Below are 12549 nucleotides of genomic sequence, written 5' to 3'. Positions count from 1 at the left end.
CTGAAACCTTCAAGGAACATTGGTCGCATAGAGGATGCATCAGTGAATGAACAGGGTACTGAGGAGATGTTGGTTAGGCTTTGACATATAATTGTAAGGTATGCATCAATGGTATGTACAGTGTGTTTGTGTGCGTGCGTGCGTGCATGCATTAGTTATTGCCCTAGTATTAGAGTACTGTATCATGAAGAATTAAAAATAAATTTGTAGAAATGGGGAAGCATAATGGATGCTAGTTCTGCTGAACAGAGCCCATAGGAATATCTGTAAAAGTGTTGCAATGCCAAAAATGACTGAGAAAATGGCTAGAGTGTGAGAGAGCAGTTCTCACTTTAGCTGAAATTCTGTATTCTGAAAAATAGGCACCAAGAATTTTTAGAGTTCTTAAGTGCACCATCAAAAAAATTTGAGAATTTTGAAAAACACTATGAAGCACTCAAAAACTTCCCAGTTAACCTTGAAAGAAAAATCAACAATTGTATACTACCGGTCATGGTATATGAAAATGAGATGTGGACTTTGACTATAAAATTGACCACATTGAGGACTGCCCAGAGGAAAATGTAAAGATCAGTGCTCACTATTATCATTCAAAATAGAAAGTAGAATACTTGAGTTCGAGTTCAGACTAGGATGAGAGACATACAGCCATTGATAGATATTGCAAGAAGTAAAATCATAAACGGAATGGTATCCCAGAGATGGAAAGAGAGCTATAGGAAGACCAAAGAGATGGTGGGAGGATGAGATTAAAACCTGGCACTCATTGGTATAGAAAAGTTCAAGATAAGACTGAATGAAGACTTTGTGAGCAAATGGACAGAAAATTACTGATGATGACTTATCTCAAGCATTTCCTGGCAGAAATATATCATTTCTATGGATAGTATCGTCACTGCCAAAAAAAAAAAAAAAAAAAAAAAAAAAGAAAAATCCTTTCATTCTTTTTTCCACTTAAGACAACTTTTATATGCCTAGCTGATAGCTTAGCTCAATACAAATCCGAAATTGGCCTGACCTCAGAATACTGCTCTCACATTTGGGATGGTACACCAAGCACATCCCTAAAAATTCTCCACACTGTCCAAAAGAAGACAATGACTGAATCTGGTTGGCCGAGTAGTTAGCGTATCCGCTATCCAGCCAAAAGGCTTCAGGTTTGAATTCGGCCATAGGCATGGATGTTTGTGATTGTCTATGAAAATACTAGTGGTGGTGGACAGTAGATGGTGTTGGATGATGTGGTTTACTGCAGTTGGTGGATTGAGTAGTGGAGATGGAGAGTTGTAGTGCAGGTGCCCTCCCTCCCTTGATGAGTCTGGGTCTCTCTGGAGGTGTCAAGTAATAATAATCTCCCAGATTCCCTCCAAAAAGTTCTCTTCAGCTAATGTCTCACAGACAGTATTTCAGCATTGTGTCTTTTTCTATTGTTATTTCCATGGAGATTGGCTTTTCATTAGAATTGATCCCCACGATTTCCTCCATTCCTCTTTAGCAGCTTTTCCAACATCCATTTACAGTTGAATTACTAATCCACTGACCTTGCTGCTTCCATTCATTTTTCTTTCCATCTAATTCTGTTCTTTAGAGTAGAACAGAATTAGATGGAAACAGAACAATCTCCAGCTCTTCAAAAAGAACAATGACAGATTCCTTCTCACTTTACCCCTTGTGTGCACACATTAAATTGTTAATATCACTCCCACATATTAGTTTGCAGAGCCTCTCATGTGAGAGTGAAAAAAAAATTCACTTAATAAAGTTTTGCATATGCCAATAGTCATTGAACACACTTTATCAATCACTGTCACAAATTCACCACACTTATTTCTGATATGCTTTGTATTAGTATGCAAACATAACTGTCCATGTGAATAATAAGTTATGCTCATGTCACTATTCATTTACACAGTCTTATGACTTCCACTTTGTCATCCCTCCTTCTTTTAGTATAACTTCTTGTTTAGCAGATACATGTGTGCTGGCCACTGAATTAGAAACCTTTATGTAACATATGTATGTAAGTCACTTATATGTATGTAAATATCACTTATACAGTGTATATGCAAAATACTTGGTGATATGTATCACCACATGTTCAAGCAACTATGTAAGATTGCTGCTGGCCAGTTATTGTCAATAGTGTAGATCACAAATGCAAATAGGAAAAAAGAAAGGAATCTTAGAGTTTGATAAAGGGTTTATTGTGGGTGTCCGTCTGACTGGGGCCACGATTTTAAAAACAGCAGAGCCTGCTGATTTCTCAAAATGCGAGATATCCTATGTGTTTAATCAGTGGAAAAAATAACTCGCATTGCTTATTTAAGAGTCATAACTGTGGTCCTAAGACAGTTTGTCAAGGCAAAATTGCATCATCTGAGAAGGCATGCACAGACAAACAGAGCTTCCTGTGTGCATCAGTTGTTGGCCGAAGCATTTAATGAAGGCAGTTCCTGACCTTTATCTTACTGAACTATGTGAATGAAATTGAAGAGGGATCAGTATTGGCAGTCACATGCCTGTATGCAAATAAGTGTCTAATTCAGTGGCTTATGTGTATAATGGATTCATCCTTGTTTGATGCTGGCACTGCACTATCATTGCAGTGCAGTTGGTAGCAACACCTTTGTTTCTCTTAAGAAGTGGAAATGATTTCAAAGATGAAAGAAATTGTGGTATTTAGTATTAGAATACATGCATTTTGTTAAATGTTTAATTTATATTATCCCTATTTTTTTCACCATTTCCATCTTTAATTATTTTTCTCATTTTATGAGAAGTGCCATTTTTGTAAATATCTTCATTTTCAGTAAGCTGATTGTGTCCCTAAGCTACAGGCACTTAGTATAAAGATTACGCTTGTCATGATGAGAATTGAATTCACATTTTTTCTAAATGAATTGCACTTTGGAGACACTCATTGTGCTATTATTCATGGTTCTGCTAATGATCTTGAAAGAAGAATTGTAGATTAAATCTGATCCACCACAAAGACAACAAGAAAACATTCAATATATTACCACAATCGTCATTCAATATGTGGGGACAGCCTCCAACAAGGTTGCTAAACTCCTCAAACCCCATATAATAAGAGTGACCTTTAAACCTAATACAATTCAAAAACTCTTAAGATCTCCAAAAGACTTCCATCCTTTCTTTAAATATGCTGGAGTTTACAATATCCCATGCTCGTGTGGTTTAAGTTACATCAGCCAGACTTCAAGAAGCCTTGAGATAAGACAGAGAGAGAGAACACATCGGATATGTCAAAAACAACAGACAAGATATATCAGGCTTATCTTCCCATTTCTCCAGAACCAACCATGTCATTGAGTGGAATAAAAGCCGTATTCCTTACATAGAAGAGGATTACTGCTCTTGTATTTTTAAAGAAGCCACAACAGTCACCTGCTATGTAGAAAATCTTAATAGGAACCAAGGTTTAATCTTATCCGAGATCCAGAAGACCCTAATTAGATCTCTAAACGCACAAGAAATGAACTTTAGTACCAACTATAAAACGTTCCTAAACAACAACAACAACAAGGTGAAATCATGTACGTGCCACACGTGTATTGCACACGTTCAGTGTTTTTTTGTAATTTATAATTAGAATTCTGTTAAAGTCTAGTCTGTAGCATGTTTTGTTAGCTTTAGTCCTATCATCAGTTCTGTACCCTGAAGATGCCAACAGCTAAAGTTGGTGAAACTAGTTTTGGTATTAAAATAGTTTTTTCTCAGATACTTGATCAAGAGTTGTAGATCTTGAAGCTTTGGATGTTTGAGAATGATTATATTTGTCATATGAGTAGGAGGTACGGAAAATGCTATCATTAGCAGAGCTGTGAATAATAGTACAATAAGCGCCTTCATGGTGCAATTGGAAGAACGACTGGAAATGATCCAAGTTTCATCCCATGACAAGAAGAATCTTTACAGCAGGCTGTGCAGCGTAGTACCCTCCTATTTTGAGTCCTTGGATTCCTTAGAGATATTATGTAATAATAATAGTCTTTATGGTGTTGTTTTAATTTTGTAGTGTTTCCACATTTCTGTACTACATGATAAATATGATATTTAGGTTTACTATCCAGGACAAAAGATTGCTGTGAGCAATTTATCACTGAAAGTATGCCGAGGTCAAATAACTGTCCTTCTAGGCCACAAGGGAGCTGGAAAAACTGCTACTTTAGAGATGGTTACAGGTATTTTCAATTATTATTTAATGTGCTTCAGACACAAATTATCATGAAATGATAGTTATGGATAGTAATTAATTATGAATGACTTATGAGCTGTGTGTGTATCTCCTACAATGATGTGAGGATAACAATAAATTGTTATTAGCACTTCAAGCTTCAGAGAAAATAAATGTTGTACTGATGACATGATTATATGTGAATGTATAGTATATGATTTTATCAGCTGTTTGGTTATATTTATAAGTAAAGATTTTCATTTAGATACACAGCTGCCTAATCATGTTGGATGACTTTGAGGCTGTTTAATATGAACTGGAGATAAATAGAACAAGATATCTAATTTGCTGAGAGATTTGGGATTATATAGGACAACAATTGTATAATGATTAGAGTAATGGACTCTTCAGATAAAAGGAGCATGATTCTAATGGGAGATTTTAATTATAGGAATAGGGCTTTAAAGGAGATGATGGGCATTAGATTTTAGAGTTTTGGATTTCATAATAGATAGACATGAAAGGTAGGTGTTGATTTTAACAAAGCTTGAGGTCAATAAGGATGTGAGATTTGATGCTCTGTTTGCCATAAATATTAAGGTAACATGCAGAGAGTAAAGTTGCCCTTGACTTTGTTCTTTAACAAAGTCTACAAATAGGAACAGCCTCTGAAAAATGAAAAATAAAAATTAAAATAGTTTTACTCTGTAAAGAAGAACAAGTTACTGATTAAACTCTAACCACTAATCTCTAATCACTTTTTTGTGTTAAATGTGATTGTGAAGTGCTAGAAAGACTGCTTAGAGAGAGAGAGAGAGAGAATACAAAATTGTATTGAAGAAAATAGGATTGTTTCAGTAATCCTGTTAAATTTTATAATAGTGTGAGAAGTGTATTGAATAGAGGAAATGCTTATATGGTGATATTTGTAAATTTTGGAAAGATATTTATTAGAATACTGCATGAAAAACTACTGTGGAAATTGAAGGAGAATTGGGGTGGACAGTTAGCTGGTAACCAGTGACCATTACTGTTCAATTTTTATGTCAATGATATTGTCATTAGACTACAGGCAGATGTTTAGTTATTTGCAGATGATATGAAGCTTTGGAGGATTATTAGTAACAGTGGTGCTGATGCTTTGTCTCTTCAAGAGGATTTGAATAAGCTGTAAGGGTTGGCCAAGGCATGGGGGATCTCAGTTTAATGCAACTTAACATAAGGTTTTAAAATATGGGATCCACAGAAGGATTGCTTCATACTCACTTAGCCGAGTTATACTGGAAGAAGTGGAGGGAACAAGGGATCTTGGGGTGATTGTGGATAGAGATTTAATGTTCTGGAGACATCTCGGAGAAATGCGACAATATTGAGGAGAACATTGACCACAAGAGATCTGTGCTGGTCCCACTGTATAAAGTTTTGATCAGACCACATCTGGATTTCTGTGCTCAGATCTGGTCATCGTGATTTGAAGGGGATGGCGGAACCTTGGAGAGGGTGCAGAGATGGATAACAAAAATGATGTCAGGACCATACAACATTGATTATGTGGATAGACTGAGGACAGGTAGACTGCAGAATTTGGTGGATAGAAGGCAAAGGAGGGATATGCTTGAGACATTTAAGTTGTTGAATTATTATCATATTAACTCTGAGGAGATTTTTCATATGGTAGAACAAGGGGCCACCCCTGGAAGTTGCAAAAAAAAATGGTAAGTAGAAGAAGAGTGAGAAGTAAGTTTTTTTGCATTGAGAGTGGTAGGAGCATGGAATGCATTACCTGAGATGATGAACATGCAGACTGTTGATGAGTTCAAGAAGTGATATGATAAACTTTGTGTTGACTAGTATTGACCTCCCATGATAAGTCTTGTGACTTCATGGAGGTCAGGAAAATAATACCTTGGTTACAGGAATGATTACCTGACAGAAGCCAGCCCGTTGTGTATGTGAGGCGTAATGTCTTATTGGAATATCAGAAGGTTGTGTTCTGGGCTGATGTTTAATTTATATAATGATGTTATAGTTCTAGTTTTGAGAAGAGATATCCAGTTGTTTGTGAGTGATGCTAAACAGGAAAGAGCAATATCAGAGAACTCTGATATGATGCTTCTTCTACCATAAGAGGATTTGAATAGGGTGGTGCTTTGAGCATATCAATGGGGATTTCGGCTCAGTGTTGCTAACTGTTAAGTATGTATTTTAAAATTTTTGTGAGTGATGCTAAACCAGAAAGAGCAATATCAGATAACTCTGATATGATGCTGCTTCTACCATAAGAGGATTTGAATAGGGTGGTGCTTTGAGCATATCAATGGGGATTTCGGTTCAATGTTGCTAACTGTTAAGTATGTATTTTAACCATGCGAAGATGAGATGAGATGAGCTGTTGCATTCGGTGGCAATTTGTTTCAGGAAGTGGTAGAGACAAGGGATTTGGGAATGTTAGTATATTTGGAAATGTTAGGAAGTTGAAGTTCACTGAAGATATTGCATAAGTCCAATTGTGAAGGTCTCAGAAAATTACATCCATAATGCAAGTCACTAACAAGGAGTAGTGATAATGATCTGTTTAAACATAAATTAGGCCACATCTGGATTTCAGTGCGCAGATCTAATTACCTAGATATAATACTTTTTCCAGAAAGGCTTTAACATAATCGATCATATTCATGCAGTAAAACAAATAATAGAAAAAGCAGAAGAAAACCAATTGCCTCTCTGTTTAGCCTTTATTGATTATGAAAAAGCATTTGATTCCATCAAACAAATGCAATAATCAAAGCACACCAGAATCAGGGAGGAGTTCCTCGAGAATATATGGACCTCCTCTAGGAAATATACCACACTGCAACAGCAGCAATCCAACTTCACACAAGTAGCAATAAAATATTAATTGAAAAAGGTGTCCGACAAGGAGACACTCTATCACCCGAAATCTTTACATCAGTCCTTCAAGAAATATTTAAAAATATAAACTGGAGAAACCTTGGTATAAAAATTAATAACAAAAACTTAACACACCTAAGATATGCTGATGATATCATAATTTTTGCAAACACTCCAGAAGACCTTAATGTAACGATAGAAGACCTATATCATGAAAGCAGAAAAGTTGCTCTAAAAATAAACAAACAAAAAACTAAAATCATGTTTAATCATTTTGTAACACCAAAAAACATAATAATGGAACACAGTTTCTTGGAAAGAGTCTCTTCATATACATACTTAGGTCATCTCATTGATCTAAACTGTGGACTCCAAACAGAAACAAATAGGAGAGTTCAACCTGCCTGGAGTGCATTCAGAAAATTGAAAAGCATTTTTCAAAACAGTGATGTCCCATTCTGTGTAAAAAGGAAGACATTTAACCAGTGTATACTTCCAGTCATCACATATGGTTGTGAAACTTGTCACTAATGAAAGCACTGGCAAATAATCTAAGAATAACTCAAAGAAAAATGGAGAGGTTGATACTAGACATCATATTAAAAGATAAGAAGAGAAACACCTGGATAAGAAGCCAGACTCACATCACTGGCATCATTCATCACCATAAGCATCTAAAATGGAAATGAGCTGGACATCTATCCAGAAAAGAAGATGAGCGATGGACCACCCTACTAATGAACTGGATTCCAAAAGAAGAGAAACGAGGCCGAGGATGTCCTAAAAGAAGGTGGAGTAATGAATTGTCAGATTTTTTCTTGGGGAAAATTGGTCAACCATTGCCAAGAACAGAGAAAGGTGGAAAGAAATAGTGGGGGTCTTCGTCCAGCAGTGGACAGAGAATGGCTGAAAAGAAAAAGAATACTTTTTCCAGGGGAAAGAAACAATAGAGACTACAGATTTCAGCACCTATGATAGGGTGTGCTAAAAAGTTGTGATAATTACCATGAAGGAATTGAGGTACATGACATATCTTCTTATATATCCTAAAAGAAAAAGAACAAATTATTACAATTTGATGAAACATGGAGGTTAAAGGGTTTTAAGATATGTTCTTTCTTGTTGTCATTTTTGTTCTAGGTGTTTATCAGAACTTTTCAGCACACCCTATCATAGGTGCTGAAATCTGTAGTCTCTATTGTTTCTTTTTCCCCTGGAAAAAGTATTCTTCTTCTTTTCAGCCATTCTCTGTCCACTGCTGGATGAAGACCCTCCCCCCCTCTATTTCTTTCCACCTTTCTCTGTTCTTGGCAATGATTGACCAATTTTCCCCAAGAAAATCTGACAATTCATTACTTCACCTTCTTTTAGGACATCCTCGGCCTCATAAAACTATTTCAGGACCTTGGAATTTTGCATTGAAGATTGTGTTCTGCAGATCTTGGCAGATAGGTATAGAAGAGGTGATGTGATTGAGACATATGTTGGTAAGAGGAGCCTGTGAGGTTGATATATGAGAAATATTGCAGAAGGTAATAGGAGAATAACACAATTAAAACTTTTTTTAAGAGCATTTGTCACTCATTTGCCTCTCTTCGAAAGATTAAGCGAGAAAAAAGCATTACTGTTATCAGTAGTAAGTGCTTTACCCACTCGCTATCCCTAATACCACATGCTTTGATTTGTGTCACATGAGCAGTTTGTCTGGGAAATTCCTGAACTTTTTAAATAAAAAATTTCCTGTTTAATTTAGAAGCTATTCGGCCTTGTTGCCTCTTTAAAGCACTCTCCTCCACTTTGTATACACCACTGCCAGTGTATTTTGCACCCTTTGAAACGTTTCTGGAATGCTTCTTTCAGGTTTTTTTTCCTGTATCAAGTTAATTAACTCAAAACGTTGGGCTTTCAACATCAATTTTAATTTTGGAAATTAAAAAAAAAGTTGCTGTTGTGAGTCAGGTAAGTAAGCAGGCCACAGCTTGCTGTTGTTTCATGTTTTGCCAAAAATGACGGATTAGTAATGATGTGTGTGTGGGTGCATTATCATGATGAAGCATCCATCAGTTGTCCCTCCAAGCATCAGGCCTTTTTTCTGATAGCTTCATGATGTTGCATTACCTCAAGATAGCACTCCTTGTTCATTATCTTGCCTTGTGGAAGTAATTGTCATCATCACTTTGATTTGACTGCACTAGTCTTGCCTTTTTTGGGTCATGGTGACCCTTTTGACACTCACTGTGATGACTGATTTGTTTTTGATTCTCAGTCAAAAGGCAAGGCACAAATTTGGCTGTAATGCAATGCATGCCTAAATTTTGCATAAGAATCTCATGACAGGTAGTTTTTGAAATGTTTACTTCTTCAGCTACCTCATGAACAGTTTAACAGTTAGAACAGATGACTTCACGAACTTTAGCAACATTTTCATCAATTTTCGATTATGACAGTCATTCTGAACAAGGATCATCATCGACTGAAGTTTGGCCACCTTTGAAAGGTTTCCACCACTCTTATGTTTGAGTCCAGCCTCAAGCCTCATTCCCAAATGCTGTTTTTAACATTTAAAATGGCTCCATGAAAGATTTTCCCAATTTGATGTAAAACTTCACAAAAATTCATTGATTATGAAAATCGCTCATTTTAAACACAACAAAAATTCACCAGACACTTCAAAGGCCACAACATCTGCTTGATTCCTCATCGCTTTCCCCAGTTTTGCATCATCTGCAAACAATTTATATCACCAGTTAAACCTATCCCAATATCATTAATATATGAATTAAACAACAATGGTTTTCTATGCTGGAGCATAGAAAACTTCAGCTGCATTCTGAATGGAGATCCTGTAAAACATGCAAAATATGTCAGCTATTCAGCCACGGTTTTCAGTGAAGATGGCAAGTTAAATCTGGAAATAGAGAACAGATTAAGCAAAGCTCATATAGTGGGAAGCCAGCTGAATAAACTTATATGGAATAAGAGAGAAATTAGCCAAAACACCCAACTATCAGTATACACCACAAAGTCACCGCTAGTGACGTTCCTTTTTCTGTATATTGCCAAATCGGTATGGCTAAAGATAATTGGTATAAGTGAAATTTGGTTATCTGATGATGATATACTGTCAGGAGTAGAAATGGTAGGATATAGAATTTCCAAAAAGGATAGAAAGGTGAAGAAAGGAGAGGGAGTACTGGTAACAAGAGCAGAGGAATTATTATGATGACTCAGGCCTCCACAAAGTCACAAGACTTCATGGAGGGTCATGAAGATTTGACTTCATGACCCTCCTTGAATCCATTGATGGTTCATGCTCTCACCACTATCAGGTAATGCATTCCAAGGTTCAACCACCCTCCATGCAAAGAAATCATTCCATACCCTCTTGCTCATAACTTCTTTTTGTAACTTCCTAGAGGGATGGGCTTCCATTGTTCCCACTCCTTTCCCCATTCCACCAAACTAAAGAACTCTCCAATGTTAACTCTGCAACTACCTCTCAACAGTTTAAAAGTTTCAATCATATAACCTCTCTCCTTTTCTTCTATCAACCAAACTGCAGCCCATATTCCCTTAGTCTATCTTTATAACTAATATTGTGCAGTCCAGATAATATCTTTGTATGTCTGCCACAGCACTCTTTCCACAGTTAATTTATCCCCTTCAAATCCTGGGGACCAAATTTGAGCACAATAGTCCAGGTGTGGTCTGATCAGGGCTTTATACAGTGGAATGACAACTCTTTTATCTCTGTATGTTATCCTCCTCCTCAGCATTATAGCAATCCTCTGAGTTACCTTGACCATCTTTGCAATATATTCCCTGAATTTCAGGTTTCTATTTATCATTATCCCCACCTCTACCTCACACCATATGACAACCATTAGTGTTATTTGCCCTCCAAATCATCTACTCTAAGTGGACGTAACTCATCACTTATTGTAAGCAGTACTCCACCACTGTATATTTGCCTGTCCTATACTGTTGAAAAACACTATACCCAGCTAATTTTACTCCTGTCAGTATTATTTTCTGTCAGCCATGTCTCAGAGATCCCAATAATCTTTGGACAGTCTGATGGTATCAGTGCCCTCAGTTCTTTATTCCCGATATTTCTGGTATTAGTGTCAAGTATCAAGGGATTGTCACTGTTTCTATATTTATCATTACCGGAATAAGGGAGAGGAATTGGTGGCACAGATAGCATCAGCCTGGCCAAAAATTATTGCGATCACTGAGACGTGGTTGACAGAAGAGGATATAAAAACAGGAATAGAAGTCGCTGGGTATAGCATTTTTCGTCAGGATAGGAGGGGAAAGCGTGGTGGTGGGGTGCTGCTTATGATAAGTGATGACCTATGTCCTCTAAGAGTGGAGAATTTGGAAGGAAGTGAGACAAATGATTTTGAGAGCGTATGGTGTGAGCTAGAGGTAGGCAAGACAGGATATTTAGTGGGGTGTTGCTACAGACCCAGGAGCACAGAGGATGGGGACCAGGAGATGTTTAGACAGCTAAGTTTGGCAAGTGCAAGAAGAATGATTGTTATGGGAGATTTTAACTTCAGTAGTATAAATTGGAGAGAGGAACATGCATGTAACAATAGGGGAATGGAATTTCTAGAATTCTTGAGGGACAAATGTCTTAGGCAACATGTAACAGAGGGAACAAGAGGTTCAAAAATTTTGGATTTGGTTATAGCATCAGAAGAGTTGATAATAACTGAGTTGACGTCTCTCCCACCAGTTGGAGAGAGTGACCATATGGTGTTGACATGGAAAATGAATAGACATGCAGGAGTATCAAAGAGACGGGAACTTATGTGGAATTATAAGGCAGGTGATTATAATAGTCTTAGACGTCAACTTCGGGAAGTTTCATGGAGGGAGGAATTGGACGGCCGGGATATCACCAGTGCGTGGGAAATTGTGAAAGAATATTTGTTATCAGCAATGGTAAGTTGTATACCACGAGTGAAGAAGAGGGCGCAATTTGGAGTAAAGTGGATGACAAACAACATTAAACAGGAACTGCATGTGAAAAAGAGGCTATGGAAGAGATATAAGGAGACAGGTGAAGAGAGGATGGGTGAAGAATATAAGACACAGGCCAGAAGAGTGACTCGTGTGGTAAGGAAAGCGAAACTGGAATATGAGAGGAGATTGGCCCTAAGATCCAAAGAAAATCCTAGGGAATTTTTTAGCTATGTGGCCAGTAGGAGGAGAAATGACTGTGGAAGAATGATATTGTGGGATAAAAATGGAAATAGAGTGACTGATGCAGAGGACATAGTGGAATTGTTCAATGAACACTTTATTGGAGTATTTCATCCTAGAGGAGTCAGTTTTAATGCTAGAGGGATAGGACTGGTACGAGGTCTGCAGGTACAGGAGGAGAGTGTGTTTCAGATACTGAGTACTCTGGATGTCAGTAAAGCTGTGGGACTGGATGGTATTTCGCC

The 12549-nt window shown here is 37.2% G+C and overlaps 1 protein-coding gene across 1 annotated transcript in view; it reads left to right on the top strand.

Moving 5' to 3' along the window:
• LOC150101361 (phospholipid-transporting ATPase ABCA3-like) overlaps positions 1 to 12549 on the top strand; it is a 646575-nt gene that overhangs the window by 272355 nt on the left and 361671 nt on the right. The window contains exon 10 of the mRNA XM_090400940.1: positions 4082 to 4205. Coding sequence (XP_090257066.1) covers positions 4082 to 4205 — 124 coding nt within the window. The remainder of the gene's footprint in view (positions 1 to 4081; positions 4206 to 12549) is intronic.

The sequence above is a fragment of the Typopeltis vanoorti genome, chromosome 11, assembly GCF_054136105.1.
Source record: "Typopeltis vanoorti isolate ZY-2024b chromosome 11, IOZ_Tvanoo_1.0, whole genome shotgun sequence".
NCBI classification, from domain to species: domain Eukaryota; kingdom Metazoa; phylum Arthropoda; class Arachnida; order Uropygi; family Thelyphonidae; genus Typopeltis; species Typopeltis vanoorti.
Note: the sequence above shows the minus strand (reverse complement) of the source record. Positions and strands in the feature narration are given on the sequence as shown.